Consider the following 17,110-nt stretch of genomic DNA (forward strand, 5'->3'; position numbering starts at 1 on the left):
TGAGGCGTCGTCGATGGAGGTTGGCAGAATTCTCGACATGAACGAAATATAAACAAATGTCAGTTGGCCGGAAGTGACCTCTCTCCGCTCGTCATGTGATCAATCGACTCGCAGCACCTGATCCGCATTTCACTTCAATCCTTCGACACAGTTTTCGGTGAGTTCTTTTCTCTCCTAATATTAAATCCCTCCCTTATATTTCAAACCTGTTTCGTCCATAAATATTTTTCTCTCTCTTCAGTGACTGACCCCACCCCCACACCCACACGTAATTGTTTGTTAATTACAAATTACAGGAATATTTTAATTAAAATAGATTCACTTTTTTAATTAACCCTAATCTCCCTCATAAACCCTGACGTTTGACTCCCTTAAACCAACATTATTTTTATTAAACTCTGAATATTCCATCTTCCACACAATCTCCCGTCGTCGTCGTCGTTGTTATCACAATCCCTTTTTTTTTTTTCTTGATTATTAATTAAAAAAGTATATTTTAATTATTTTTAGGTTTCGCATGGAATATTCTTTCTCTGATGACACATTATTTATTGTTAAAAAATATTTTATTTGTATAATTTACCCTGTGATCTAATTATTGGCCAAATGTTTTACGCAGTCTCCCTCTCTGAACCCAACAACAACAATTAAAATAACATTAATGATGATGATAATAATGGTAAATGATATTAATTAGCCAATGACAAAATCTAATGGACTGAGAAGAGTTTTCAGTTCTGTTTTGGTTCTATAAAGATTGAAGAATTCGTTTGTTTTTGTGTAGGTGTGACCTTTATCACAATTATCAACCCTCCCTCAACAACAGGACATCATTCTTCTACTTCATTTAACTTCCTTGTTTTACCTCCTTTAATGATTTTTGAGAATAATATTTCAGTCTAGAAAAGCATTTTCTTCTCACACACAAGAAGACCCTCGATGCCAACCACTTGTCTGTTGCCCGTGAAGAAATCTCGGATGGCGATTGTTGTTGTAGCATTCTTTCAATTCATGTCCTCCTCCACACCTTCTTCTTCTTCTACAATAAACCGTTCTTCGGTTCGTCTTGGATTTATTGCATAATTATTTCAATTGTTTTGATTGTCGTGGAATGTGTGTCTTTGAAAGAAAAATGTGTCACTCTGAGAGTAGATAAATAATGTCAGTCCATTCCACATGTTTACCTGAGTGAATGATTGATGTCAATGTATTGATAAAGTTAATTAAAATGCTCCGTTAGTTTATCATTAGTGTAGTCTGCGATAACAATATATTAGAAACTAAACTATGTGACCATTAGTGTAATTAGCGGAGAGTGTTCTTAATTAGAACAAAAGGAGAAACTTCTGCTTTATTGCTGTCGTTTAGCCCCGGGTCAACTCTGATCACAGATGCTCCAGACATGACTCTCCTATTTTATAGCCGCAGTTCACTTCAAGTTGCAATATCTAATGGCTTTCTTCTTTAGAAGACAATGGTATGTGATTTGAGAGAGATTTGGCTGCGATTTTTAACAGATGAAATAATGATTACGTGTTGGAGTGTAGATAGATAAAGGATGTCTTTTCTGAAATGAGACGGAGCCTACCTGAGCCTGGATAACTTTTATCAAATAATATGGGTTGAATATAAGATTCTCATAGAAAGGGATCTGTGATTAATTATTTATGTGCTTTACAGATTTCCAATCAGTGTTCTATCCTTCATCCATCCAGACACTCCCAGCTTGTCTCCACTATATCTGTTTTTCCATGCAGTGAAGGCGGGGCAGAGATCTGTAAATAAATGTTTATATTACTCACTAGAACTAGATGTTGTTTATCAACAAGTCAGCCGTGATCGAGAAATCCAATGATTGTGGAGGAAGGTTTAGCTACCATTCCTACTCACTTTGCTAGAAATAACAGTCAAATCTCTCTCAGATAATTCTGTACTATTTAAAAAAGGAAAAGAACGTATTGGATTGTAGTCCTTCAGTCTTTGAGTTGCTACCTTCAAGTATTTAGTCACTCATATTAATCCCTAGCACTCATAGTCTTGTCATTTAACCCTAGGTCTACTCTGATCAAAGGTGTTCCAGACATGACCATCCTAGTCAACTGTTGTAAGGGTAAAAGATATGTCTTTGAGAAGTAGGCAACTGTTGGACCAGGTGAATGAAAGTTCTAAAAGAGTTGTAGTCAATTAATTAGGAAGAGATTAGACGAGATGTGCAGTTTAGTTTTGTGGCTGGGGAGACGTGTTACTGCTGCTTTCATGCTGGTGGGCAACTATAGGAGAAGTATTTAGCTAAAAGCTGCTGTGCTTAGCATTTATTGACCTGGAGAAAGCTTTCAACAGGATCCCTCATTCTATGATCTGGTGGCCACTGAGGAAGTTAGGGTTAGACAAATAGCTTGTGAGCCATACAATCCATGTACAGAGACACTGTCAGATAAAGTTAGAATAAGCAAGCACAATGAGTAATGTACAGGGAGTTCTTTCTGGTTTGGTTTCCTGTCCCTTCATCTTCATCATGGTCCTTCATGCCATAACAGAGAAGTTTAAGGGCTGTCCATGAGAACGCCTTTATGCTGATTAACTTGTTCTTTTAGTTGAACCTCTGGTATAATTAGAAAAAACAATAATTAGGGAAAAAAGTGAAACCTGGAATCAAAGGGGCCATAAAGTTAACTTAGCAAAGACCAAAGTTTTAATAAAACAGGAAAGCAGACAGCCCTCTGCTTCTGTCAGGTAAAAGGCTCTGCTTGATTTGTAGAGAAGGAATAAGTAGAAATTCTATGATAAACCCAGTTCAAATTATGGACTCATAAGAAGTGCAGTATTATGGCAGGAAGATTAATAGAGAAAGCAGTGTTTGTATGTGGCAGATGCACAGGAGCAATAAACACCAAGAGCACATTGGAAATAGACTTTCTCAGATGTCTGCAAGGATTTCTAAAGATAGTTGATAGTTTTTGTTATCTAGCTGACCTAATTAGCTATGGAAGGCGATGTTCTGAAAGTATGGTTGCTAGAATACAAACTGGTTGGAAAAAGTTCTGAAAGCTATTACCTCTGTTGGTAGCAAAAGGTCTCTCTCAGAGTGAAAGGCAGATTTTATGATGCTTGTGTACATTTAGGGACCAATTTCACTGTTTAGTTATGAGAAGTGGGCCCTAAATACAGAGGATTGTAAAGACTGAAAAGAAATGAAGCCAGCGTGTTCCACTGGATGTCCAACATCAGTGTACATGTATGACAAAAAACATATACAACAAAGTTGAAAGAAAAGCATAAAAGGCATGTGGACAGCAGTGTAAAGAAGTGCCAATCGTTTAATGTGGATAAAGCTTGTGGAAGAGGGTGACTCAGGAAGATACAAGATGACGTGGCAAAGGCTGACCTGAGGACTTTGAACTTCATGGATAAAGGGACAAGGGGCCAGAATGACTGGGAATATGCAGTGCTCACAATGTGCCTATCTCAATAATACTGAGATTCTCAAATCATTAATGTTATTTTAATTGTTGTTGTGTACATACACACATAACTGGGTCCCTCACCTGATTTCCAAGCCTCCCCCAACCAATCACCTGCCTAACTGTATTATTCTGCAGCTGTAATTAAATAAGAGCAGAACTGCTTATTTCATCAGCCTTTTCTGTAATATCACTTATCTTTCTCATTACCTGGAATCATTTCACATGATATTCATCCTTACTTTTTAATACTATCCCTCTCCACTCACATTTTACATTGATCACCCTTCTATGCCATCAAATTACCTCTCCTTCTCAACTACCATACATCTATCACTTACCCCATACACTATGCCAATCTCTCTTCTCACTTGTGCAACCTATCCATCCCCATATCATCCATCTCCTGTCTACTATATTATTATTATTATTATTCTGTCTATTTATCATCAACTACCCCTCAACCCTTGTTCATTGTATTCACCCCATTCACCTTTGCTAACCCTAACCCTCACTCTCCCCACCCACATTACAACCTCCACCCACCTTAACCCCTCATCACAACTATTTTATCTCTGTTTCCAGTTCCACCCCAGTTACTACTATCCTATCTTTTATAATATGAGTAACCCCCATGTGTCTCCCCCATGACAAGAAACTTGTTCTGGTCCTAACTCCTTATTTCCAAGCATGAGGTCACATCCCTCTCTGTTGTAACCCTACTCAGTCAAAGGGGAACTGCATGGGGACCTCACAATTGCTGGTACCATAAAAAGTGCACCCAGTGTGCACTGTCAGATGGTTGGCATTAGGAAGGGCATCCAGTTGTGGAAGCATTGCCAAAACACTGGAGCTCAACACAATGGTGTGACTCATTAGATCCTGTCAAAGCATCCAACCCATGCCATCATGGAAAATATATTAAAAGGAGGAGGATGGTGGTGATATTTTTGTGCTCATACTATATCCAGGGCTGGTACAGGAACAGGAAGACTAAAACCTTTTTCCAGTATGAATGACAGCCTCCTCATCATCGAGGCAGGTGATTTTAATAGACATGCTCAACATTACAAGGGGTTTTGTTATGGTGCACACAAATGAGGAGTGATGGAGGGTGTGGAAGTAGAAAGAAATATCAGACAGCATTTAGTTCAGAGATGTATTACTTGTTGCAAGTGAGAAAATAGAAGTTTCTAACAGAGAGGACAACTGGAAGTTAGTACAGAACAACCTCCAGAAGGTGACGTACCAAATCTGTGTTTGGTGCAAAGTTCAAACCGAAAAATAAGGGTGGAATAATTCTGTAGAAAGAACGATGAAGGCAAAGAGAAGACTGGAAGAAAAGGGAGTCGTGTCACATAAGAAGAGAACTTAGATATTAAGTAGACTTAGCCAATGTCCTACAATATGAGGATCAGAAGTGTGAGGTAACTTGGATTGCAAGGCTGAGTGTGAAAAAACATCATGACATCCCTGAGAAGTTTGTAAAGAATAATAATGGCACACTTGTATTTCTTGACATTGAAAAGAACCATGGAAGTGTTATGAGAAAGTGCATAGGAGAAAGGTTTTTTTTGCCAAGGTAGATTCAACTGGCCATCACATTCATGTTGACAACTGTATGGTAGATACAGCAATTAAGGATATGAACGCAGCGATGGCATTTGGTCTATCAAGAATTACTGCTGAGATGCATAAAATATCTGGTAGAGTTGATTATAGGATTAATCATATGCAAAGTCAATCAGGTAGTGCAGGAAGGGATTATATTGGCTTGGCAGCATCACTTGCTACAAAGTCAAAGAAGGTGCACCAGAAAGAGGAAGCTACAGAGGTACCAATCTGCTGGACTAATTTATGGAAAAAAAGTTACAGAAAGTCTTACCGCTTAATTGAATGAGAAGAGGGTTAATTGGGATGGAAAACAGTTTAGTTTGTACCAGGAAGAAGTGCAGAAGTACTTAGCTCGGAGTAAGCCACTGTAGCTGGCATTTTTTGATCTAAAGAAGACTTTTGACAAGGTTTTATAGTTTGTAATCTGGTGGTTACTGAGGTGAAAGAATGATGGTACAAGTCGTGTACAATGATGCATTCAGCAAGTTGAGAGTCAGCAATGAGGACAGGGATGAATTTAGCACGAAGGTTGAGGGTCCTTAAGGCGGCGAGCTGGCAGAAATGTCAGCACGCTGGGCGAAATTCTTAACAGTATTTCGTCTGCTGTTACGTTCTGAGTTCAAATTCCGCCAAGGTCGACTTTGCCTTTCATCCTTTCGGGGTCGATAAATTATGTACCAGTTACGCACTGGGGTTGATCTAATCAACTTAATCCCTTTGTTTGTCCCCTCTATGTTTAGCCCCTTGTGGGCAATAAAGAAATAAGGGCTCACCCTTCAGCTCCCTCCTATTCCTTATAATCCTCTAGGCCTTAATAGAAATGTTTTAGTTGGTTGTCTATGGAAATTCCTGTGTGCTGGTGGTCTGGTTCTTATGAAAAGGAGTTGGTAGAAATTTCATTATGATTTACCTAAGTTAAACTATGAACACACAAGAAGTGTAACAGAAGTGCAGGGATTCTCATAGACAAGGTCAACTTCACAACAGCAGATGCAAAGGGACAATAAGCAATCAGAACGAATGAAAATTAGATTCTCTCAATTGTCTAATGGATCTGTAGTATTTGCGAGCTTTTCTTTTGAAGGTGACCTAATTGGCAGTGAGAGTGGGTGTTCTGAAAGTCTAGAAACCAGAGTAAGAAGCTGGGTAACATTCAGAGAACTATTGCCTCTGCTAGCAAAAAAAGGGTTTCTCCTTCAGAGTGAAGAGCAGATTGTAAGATGCTTGTGTACAAAGTGTAATGCTGCTTAAGTGAGGTGTGGACATTGAATGCAGAGGATTTGAAAAAGCAAGAAAGAATTGAAGGGAGTCTGCTCTGCAGCATGTATAGTGTTTGTGTGCATGAACTGAGAGAGAAACAAACTGGAGATAAGAAGAATGCGGCATAATGTGCTAGAGAGAAGATTATACTGGCCATGTGATGCTGAAGGAGGATTTCAGCTTTATAAGGATGTGCCAATCACTTAATGTAGATAGAACCTATGGAGGTGTGGAACTGAGAGAAACTTGTGATGAAAATTAATCTAAAGCTGTTGCATCATATGAAGGAGAGGACAATGGATCATTTCAGTTGGTGCCATGCAGTACTAGAGAAGACCCAACCAATTATGCAGAAATGAACATTGGAAACTAGTGATGGCAGCTGAGTGGCATCGTATGCTCTGGTTTGTCACTCTAATGAAAATCACTTGCTTTAATTCGAATACCCTATGAAGATGAAGAATTTTATTCTCACATTTATGTACAGACTGCATTCTGGCAATCTGATCAGAAACAGCTGTTAGCTTTGTTATGTCTTGCGTTGTATCAATAAACAAGCTTTAAATGTAGTCGTATCGATGTACTAGTTAACCTATGTTTTTCTCCATTTTCTAATTATTTGCATTTTATATATATATATATATATATATATATATATATATATATAAGCTACTCTATACATAAATTCTTTTTGCAAAATTCTGGTGACCGGTGACCTCTTTTCTCAATATTCAATATCGGTACACGACTTTTAGCACTATATATATATATATATATATATATATATATATGAAGGCTGGTGAGGGTTGGCAACAGGAAGAGCATCCAGTTGTAGAAAAGTTTACATGGAAAAATGGATGTTAAATGATGATGATATATGTAGCTGCTATGAAGGTCTACATCTGCTGTGTCTTCTTTTTAAAACTCATTCACCTCCTTCCCTTTTCCTTCTTCTAGACTCTGCTAGTATAGTTAAGGTGCTTGTGTGGTGAAGAATGTTATTGGACTTTTACAGATTCATTCCCACCACTACAACCATTATCTTTATTATTATTATTATTATAAAGGCAGCGATCTGACAGAATCATTAACACACCTGGTGAAATGCTTAACCTTATTTCATCTATCTCCATGCTCTGAGTTCAAATCCCACTGAAGTTGACTTTGATTTCATCCTTTTGGGGTCAATAAATTAAATACCATTGAAACACTGGGGCCAATTTAATTGATTAGTCTCCTTCCTCCAAATTTCAAGCCTTGTGCCTTCAGTAGAAAGGATTATTATTATTATTATTATTATTATTATTACTTTTAATCTGCATATTTGCTACAATCACTTGCTGAGACACCCTAGCATCCTAGGGCAAGTGAAGGATAAGAGATGTTACAGCATGACTGAAAGCCTGTGGAGGGCAAGTGGCAGGAACAGTAGCCAAATATTTTCATGTAATACAACACAGACATTCAAGTGGATAGGGTTTTTCTAAGGATGTGGGCAATACTTGCTAACACAATCTTTTGGATTTCTCTGAGATATGGCTCTCTTGGGATCTTATCTAGATGTTTCTGACATCCCTTTTTTCATCATACCTATGGTACCCACAATAACAGGAACAGTTCTTGCTTTAATATGCCACATCTTTTGTATTTCAATTTCCAGGTCCATTTACTTAATTTGTCAAATTCCTTTACATATTTTTATCAGTGGAACACTTACATCTATTAGCGTATAAATATTTTCTTCCCTATCTTTAATAATTATGTCTAGTCGATTAACCAGGATCATTCTGTTGGTGTTAACTGGAAAATCCCAGAGGATAGTGACATTTCTACCTTCAATGATTGGCCCAGGATGATGTTCATACCAGTAAGCAGGAGTGCTGATTTTGTCGTGTTTACATATTTTCCAATGTAAATACTGTCCTACCCTATCATGGGGATTTTTATATTTATTTGGTATCAGCACAGGACATCCTGAGATGAGATGGTCTATTGTTTCATCAAATTGATCGCAGAATCTGTATTTAGGGTCAGAACCATTTTGAAGAACATTAGCCAGGTAGTTTTTGGTAAGCAAGCTTTGATTTTGTGCCACCAATATGAAATCTTTAGTCTCTTCCTGAACTTCTTGGCCACTGATGGGCTGTTGCTTGGTCTACATCAACATTTCACCTTCAAAGTCCATATCCCGTCCATGCAGACGCTTCTGGCTCCACTGCTCATCAGTTTCTTTCTGCCTGTTCTTTTTTGCATTCTGTTTGATCTGTTTTGCTTGTTTGGTTGCAGTGGTTTCAGGTTCTCCGTCTAATTCAGGGTTAATGCCAAGTTCCCTTGTGAATTTCCAAGCTTCCTTGACAATAAAATGTGATTTTTTGCTGTTTTCATGTTTGCACACAAGCCGCCGCATCCAGTCACCTGTACTGAACAAGTACCTGTTCATTGCTATTGTAGAGGTCTTATAGCACAGTTCTACTTTTATTATTCCTCTTCCCCCATTACTTCTAGGTAGGTACAGACGGTCAGCGTCTGCTTTTGAGTGGTGCATGTTCTTAGATGTTAGTAGTTTTCTTGTCTTCCTATCCAGGCATTGGAACTCTGTAAGATTCCAGTTAATGATGTTAAAGTTATATTGGACTATTGCAAGTGCCAGGGTGTTAATGGCTTTGATGCGATTTTTGGAGCCGAGTTCAATTTTTGGTATGAGCCTTACTCTCCTGTAATACTTGTTCCTCGCAGTCTTCTGAGAGGTTCATTCTTCATAGACTGCTGACAATGTCTGTAAAACCCACTTCCAATACAAACTTGGCTATGATAGTCAACTAAAATCTGCTACATGTATCTTTTACTTTTCCCTTAAAACATATTTTTTACAGGAAGAAAAGAAAGAAAAAACATTAAAAGTATAAAATATCAAATTATCAAGAAAAATTCCCTCATAACCACCTCACCAAGAAATAAAAAGTGGGGGTGGAATAAAGCAGCAGATGTGGGTGGGTAAGTGGGGTAAAGGGTTGTACACCCCAGACTAAATGGGTAAGTATCACTGCAGCAAACACCTCACCTCGTGGGGGGTCATTTCTCAAAATTGTCTTTGAAGTAAATATTTTAATGTTTCCTCAGAGAATACCAAGTTGTTGTTGACACTAAACAATGGTTTGTGGTTCACTTTACTCTTTCATTGTCTCCATATCTTACCAACTTTCTTCTCGGACTAAATTAACTGAAAATACAATGAAGGAACATTTGTTTATACAACAGGCAGCTCTAAATAGCCCTGCCATCTGTCTATTATTATTGCAATTCAATGGACATTCCATGTTAGAGTTTGTAAATATTCAACAAAACAAAAGTTTGCCCAAATACTTACAAATTTGAATATATTCAAATTTCTGTCAAGGCTTTAAAATAAAGCCTAACAGCCTGGAAGATTAGAAATGAAAGGATTTTATTTGCAATATTTTGAAATTCCGTATATTGTCAGAATGGCAGAACTAACACTGTTTGTTTTTTTTCTAGTTAAAATTTTATACAAGGTAACATCTGTAGCTACAGACCATGATGATGATGATGATGTCATAGTTTCACCTGTTTTCAAGGTCAACACTTTGTCGTTAATAAAATATATAAGAATGGGTTTATCTGTTGAATTATATTTAAATTAAATTAGAAAATAGAAAAGTGTCCACCACCACCACCACCATCACAGTCAGCATGGTCACCAACCCTGTTATAATAATCCTTTCTATTAAAGGCACAAGGCCTGAAATTTTGTGAGAGGGGACTGGTTGATTACGTTGACCCCAGTGTTTCACTGGGATTTAATTTATCAACTCCAAAATGATGAAAGGCAAAGTTGACCTCGGCAGGATTTGAACTCAGAATGTAAAGATGGACAGAATGGCATCTAGCATTTCGCCTGGTGTGCTAACAGTTCTCATAGTGCTTATTTTTAGCCTCTGCCTTCATAAGTGGCCGTTTCTTCTACCATCACATCTCATCTAAATTAGGGAACCAACAGTGGCTGCTCTTTATACTATCACATTTTCTCTAGGTTGGTGGGGCAACACAACAAATTATTTCCTTAATGATGGCTGCTCTGTAACCTGGCATGGTTTTGAATGTTGTGTTTGAGGGCATTGATAGCAGTTTTTCTAAGTAAGCTCAGGTCAAACCTCTGCATCATATAGAGTCAGATAAATGACTAAGGATGACCCACAGACCCAGATATGCCACGCCTGCATCTGGTTGAGGACCAAATTGTATATTATTAGATGCAAGAGCTAATTGTATGTGGCACATGTCTGGGCAGATTGTATTCTCTCCACTTTCATCATCATCATCGTCGTCTGTCTGTTATTTCTAAGGAACCATGCATTTTCTTTTGAAAGGACACAGTTGCTACTATAAGACCCTTACTATTGGCATCCATTAGTAAAGGATAAACATATAAATCTGACACGAACGCTTTCAACAGGTGATGCAATAGATTTGTTCACTTAGCAATGTGAAAAACTCAGCCATAACAGCATATAGGCGTAGGAGTGGCTGTGTGGTAAGTAGCTTGTTTACGAACCACATGGTTCCGGGTTCAGTCCCACTGCGTGGCACCTTGGGCAAGTTGTCTTCTACTATAGCCTCAGGTTGACCAAAGCCTTGTAAGTGGATTTGGTAGACGGAAACTGAAAGAAGCCCGTTGTATATATATATGTATGTGTATATGTTTGTGTGTCTGTGTCTGTCCCCCCAGCATCGCTTGACAACCGATGCTGGTGTGTTTACATCACCGTAACTTAGCGGTTCGGCAAAAGAGACCGATGGAATAAGTACTAGGCTTACAAAGAATAAGTCCTGGGGTTGATTTGCTTGACTAAAGGTGGTGCTCCAGCATGGCCACAGTCAAATGACTGAAACAAGCAAATGAGTAACAGCAGTTTAAGGTTGTCAAGGACTTAACTACTGACCCAAGGATCTCTAGTTCAAGTATGATTACAAGTACTATATATTGTATCCATAAGTGGGACATTTTGCTATTTCTAAGGTTGACTTAGTTTGTTACCCTTTTCTCAGTTTATTGTTTCAAGTTTGAGTAGTTGAGACCAGGAAGGGCTTCTGACAGTGAAATATTTGCTTGAAGACTTCATATGTTATAATCCTTAAGTATGAAAATCATTCTCTCGCGTTACTTTGGAAAAATAAATTTAAAAACATCAAAGATTTTCTTTTGATTTTCACTCTTTTGTTGAAATATTTTGTTTTCTCTTGTTTTTTTTTTGTTTTGTTTTTCTCTAGAACACGCAGTGAATCATGTATGAATTTTGGTTGATCTCAGCACCAGGGGACAAGACTTGTGCGCAGACATGGGAGAGTTTGAACAATCTAACAGCAAGACAGAACAACCTCTCTACAAACTATAAATTCCAAATTCCTGATTTAAAAGTAAGTCCTAAAGATTACAACAGTGAAGTTTGTTGGCATGTGGGGTGATGTGGATGAGAAGGGATGTTTGCGACGAGTTGGGACTGTTGCATTTTACAACAGAAAAGAGATACATGAGGAGGTATTGGTACAAACCTATCCAACCTCCACTTACGGCGATGGTGGCAGCAACAGTGGTACCCCAGCTTCTGATGTTGCCTTCTGTCACAGGTACAAGGCCAAAAACTGTAAACAGAAATTGGTGATTAAATTTACCCCATTGCACAACTGGTACTTATTTTATCAACTCTGAAGAAGTAAAAAGCACAAGATTTGAACTTTAATGTAAATGTGTGTGAGTAAATTGTTGAAGGTCTTTAAAGCAGTGTGTTTGAATAGTTTCAGTGTTTCCGATTTGAGAAATGATCAGACTGGAATTAGATATTGTAATTAGTTAAAACAGTATGGGTTTACTGAAAGAGAGAATGTTTGGCTTTTTATTAGGTTTCATCTTGGGAGATATAACTTTCACCATTGCTTGCTGTCACTGTAAAAAATAGATTATTGTAGAGAATGTTTATAAAAATATTCATAAATAATTAAATGAGAAAGGGGTGGTGGTTACATATTTAAATAATTAAACATTAGCTTTGAATATTTATGATGTTTACAACACCAGAAATAACTTATATCACCACCCACCCACCCCCCAGTATTGAATCCTATATTGAAAAAATGGAAATGCTCAAGCGCACAAGGGCATCTGGCTGTCCAACAGTACCTCAGTAACATCTATTCATCTAAAGCATATCAGCATAGAAAAACCGATGCAAAACCTAAATGAAACAAGGCCAAGTGTGTAGTCCAGTATTTAATAGTTCGAATAACAAGTTTCTCTTTAACAAGCCATAGTCATTACATGAGCAGGAATAGAGCAGGCCTTTGTCATATTTCTGACAATGACAAAACTGTGACAGCATTGTGCGGTCATGGAGATGTTGCAATGTCCTGGGGGTTGTGGGAGGGCGTCTCAGATGAAGTGATTCACTAACTTCAGGTTAGAAAATGGACAAAGTAACAGACTTCCGGGGACGGGGGGGGGGGGTTTGAAGTATTACAGAAGGAGTTTGGAAAGCAGTGGTGGGGGGTAAAGTTAGGGCTGAATGCACTGACTATGGCCATTGTAGTAGTGATATAATAGAGAGTGAGAGGAGAAAGAGAAAGGGTTTGTATGGACCCTTCATATATGTATAGTAGATGATGATGGAAATATTGTCTTTCTTCTAGGTTGGCACCTTAGATGTGTTGGTGGGACTCTCTGATGATCTTGGCAAACTGGATGACTATGTGGAGAGGTGAGTTCTTCCTCTTTAAATACAACTTCATGTTACCTGTCTCATTCTTGCTCTCACTCACACACACATACACAATTTAGTCTTGATAAACAAATTCTCCAGACTTAATTATACACGAGATATTGACAGCATCCTCATCATCATTATCCATCCGTTTTTCATGCTTGTTGCATGAGTTGAACAGATTTTCTCCTACACTTGTATCTCTTTATCATCTCTTTTATGAGGTTCAACATCCTGAGATTAGCCTTCACCACTTTTGTCCATGTCTTTCTTTAGTCTTCCTCCCAACTCTTGTATACTCATCTGTTATCCTTCATACACATGTTTATACTAGCTGTGTTATCTCTCTTTTAAACACAACAACAAATTCCTCTTATTCCCAGTTTTTCTCTCAACCCTTCTATGCACATAGAATGAGAATTTATCATTTTTGGAAGTTTCCCTGAGATGTTTAAAATGCATATTTTCCAGTTCTCTAAACTCAAGAGATTACAAAGCAAAAAACCTGAGTTTCAAATACTGTACGGGTCAATGTCAGCCAATTTAATGAAATTTATGTTTTTTTCTCTTTTTTTTTTGAGTATCATAGGTTTAAACATATTTTCTTTCACAAAAGAGATTTTGAACTTATTTAGAAGCCTTTTTTATTGTCTTTCAATCATGCTACAGACCAGAGTGCATAGGCCAACAAAAATTTGAAAAATTTGAGAAAATAGGGGATGCATGAAAAATATCCAAATTTTTTGTAACACCCTCAAACTTGATAATTTTTTTTTAATGACAAATTTTGACATATTAGGGGCTAACATATTTGACATCCTCAACATTTTATGTAAACTGTAGAAAAAAATCAGTTGAAAGGGGTTAAAAGGCCACATAGAAAGTATAATTCCAAATTGGGTACCAAACATCAAAACCGACCAAAATTGGGTAAAATTGGTAATTATTGACCAAACATAAAATGGACTCAAAAACTAATAACTTTCTTGAAATAATTGATCTTAAATGCACTTTTTTTGTATTTAGCCTATTTTATGGGGTAAAAATCTGATTAGGCAGGTCAGGCTCTGGCTTGGTGGATTTTTGCCTTGCTTAAACCAAAATTTAAGAAGGGCCAGAACACAAGATAACAAAAAAAAAAATATTCCCAACAAATCCCTGGATTAAAACTTTACCATAGTCTACCCCCCCTCCTCCATGATTCACAAAGAAAATCCGAAAACTGATCACTTTTTATTCACAACAAATATTGAAACAACAATGTCAAACAATAAATATGCGTAAGATGGGCCCAGTCAGTAATATAGTGATTCGATTCTTGATTGTTCTTATGTTTTGAAGAACGGGCTGTGACCAACTTCACCACAAACAGAACTACTTGAGCTGGGATATTTCAAAGCAATTGCTGGATGCGACATGATGGACATTCTTCTGAAGATGTCATGGATGTTATCCTTGCTTGAAAGCTGGCGAGATCTTGCAGATAATCATTTTTAGCCACAATACCAAAAAGGCAATTTTGGTCGATATTCCCTGATTTGGTTATTTGAACCCAGACCCCCATAAACAAAGAAAAAACAAATAATTTTGGTTCTAGCTGATAGCCCTTAAAATTGTGGTTCAAATGAGCCCTCAACCACTATCAGGTGATAATTTTAACCAAAGATATCCATTTTTTTCCCTGAATATGCCAAGTACTATGCCTGCTTCATTTCTTTCTAACCTCTGCACATCTTCTATGGCCAGAGACAATAGTTCTCTTAGCCTTTCCCACCCTGTTCTAATTCTTGCTATTAATGCTTTAACAACACCCTTCCCCTCCAACCCTGATTAGCTTACCTGTATATCAGAATCTACCAACTACTTCCATGGAACCTTCTGAGCATTTTACTCTGACTTCTAGCTCACTCCTGTACATCCGCAACATGTAAAATTCTTTATTCACTTTAAACCTGCTTCTGATACGACTGCATCTGTTAGGCACCCATAGATTACGTTGACTATCTTGGATGAAATGCCTGATGACTCCATTGGTCTTTGCTAAGTTTATTTTGAGACCTCTGGGTTCCATATTTGGATTTTCTCCTCTCCTGTAAGGACCAGGTCATCAATATATAGGAGTTTCTACAGGTAACCAATCTTAAACTCCTTAGTTATAAGGAGGAATGGAAATGAACATCACAGCGATGCTTGTTTACAACACATGATGTCAAGACAAGGGTCACACACACACACACACACACACACACTTATGATGGACTTTGTGCAGTTTCCATCAACTGCCAAATCTATTCACAAGACTTTGATTGACTCAGAGCTATAATGGAAGACATTTGTTCAAGGTGCCATGCAGTGAGATTGAACCTGAGACCACATGGTTGGGGTGCAGGTTTCTTAACCACATAGCTTGTGCCTTTGATCAATATAAACTGAAGTTGTTTATAGCAGGGAGGCTAGGGTGTTGTTGCTTTTGAAAGGGATCTTGTATGTGGTTGTTTCTACATGTGGCATCCAGCTGTAGAAACCATACCGAATCAGATTGGAGTCTGGTGCAGCTCTCACCTTGCCAGCATGGTGAGAGCTGATGTTAAATGATGATGATGATGATGATCTACTAAAATATGTTCTTCTTTCTATCAAACAAAATGACTGATTTAAGAAAACCATTTTTTAATGTGAACTTAAAGAATGTCTAACCCTTTAGTATTAGCATTTTTCGAAGAAATATTTTTTTATTCACATTGTTTTGAATTAACCATGAATTATCTTGTAGCTATGAGATTTTGATAAGGTAACTAGAATGAAGTTGTAGGATTGGTGTGAGAAGCCAGATCTGGCCAATTTGAACATAAAACAGCAGGAATATTTTGGCTGGATGTGGCCAGTTTAAATGCTAAAGGTTTAAACATCTCGGTTGATATATCTCCTGAAATATTGCCATATTAAAGCATTGTTGATGATTAACAACATTAAACAACAACAAATAAGATTTAAATTTTGGTTGCCAGCATCATCACCATCATCATCATCATCATCGTTTAATGTCCATTTTCCATGCTGGCATGGGTTGGATGGTTTGAGTGAGGTCTGGAGAATCCGCAGCTGCACCAGGCTCCAGTTTCATTTGTCAATGTTTCTACAGCTGGATGTCCTTCCTAATGCCAACCACTCTGAGAGTGTAGTGGGTGCATTTTACGTGCCACCAGCATGGGTCATTTTGAAATTCCAGAAACTGTTCTGTCAGCCAACCACTGAAAGTAAAATACTTAGGGACACATTATATTGTCTTGTGATTATTGCAGGGTAACACGAAAATTGGCCCATTACCTTGGTGAGGTCCTGGAAAATCAAAGAGAAAACCTCCGTGAGAACCTCAAAGCCGGTGGAGGTAAGACCCAAACCCAAATATATATTATTCTGCACTTATATGACATTAATTACTGATTCATTTTAAATTTTAATATAAATGACCTAATTAAAATAATTTTTTCATTTATTATTTTTTTATGTTGATAATCTGTGTCTTGATTATTTTTATGTTTACTCCAAAATATTTAGAATTTGACATTTTTCTCTCTTTCTCCAGTAAAAATCATCATCACCGTTAATGGTAATATTTATTTTTGAGAAATGTTTCCATGTTAATCTAAATAAGAAAAGTGATTTGTATTTTTGACCAATTTTTGCTTCCTGAATCATATTTGATTGACCAAGTCATTTCTCATGCTGGAAACTTTGAAACCTGCTTTTCCTGTTGGTTTATATCTTTCTAATTAATTTACCAATTAATCCCACATCTTTCTCATTGAGATAGTTGACACTTCTTATTTAAAATATCTTCTTTTACGGAATGTAGCCTTTGTGGATCCAAAGACCCAGTTTTTGTAACATCAACTGCATATTTACAGAGCTAAACAACTTAGCAACAGATAAACTTCATCATCATCACTATCATTATCAAAATGTATTTAGAAATCTTGTTGTGTCTTGGGAGGTTCAGCT

General features: G+C 37.4%; 1 protein-coding gene across 2 annotated transcripts in view; it reads left to right on the top strand.

Moving 5' to 3' along the window:
* Nucleotides 1-17,110, top strand: part of LOC115217330 (V-type proton ATPase subunit C 1-A) — a 35,421-nt gene continuing 18,311 nt past the window's right edge. Inside the window, exons 1-4 of one of the 2 annotated variants that reach the window (XM_029786989.2) lie at nucleotides 1-157; nucleotides 11,625-11,771; nucleotides 13,038-13,105; nucleotides 16,411-16,496. In XM_029786989.2, coding sequence (XP_029642849.1) covers nucleotides 11,640-11,771; nucleotides 13,038-13,105; nucleotides 16,411-16,496 — 286 coding nt within the window. In that variant the 5' untranslated portion in view covers nucleotides 1-157; nucleotides 11,625-11,639. Of the gene's footprint in view, nucleotides 158-1,055; nucleotides 1,220-11,624; nucleotides 11,772-13,037; nucleotides 13,106-16,410; nucleotides 16,497-17,110 lie in introns of those variants that run through there. The other variant, XM_036507267.1, reaches the window with a different exon arrangement.

Source organism: Octopus sinensis, linkage group LG11 (assembly GCF_006345805.1).
Source record: "Octopus sinensis linkage group LG11, ASM634580v1, whole genome shotgun sequence".
Classification (NCBI taxonomy): Eukaryota; Metazoa; Mollusca; class Cephalopoda; order Octopoda; family Octopodidae; genus Octopus; species Octopus sinensis.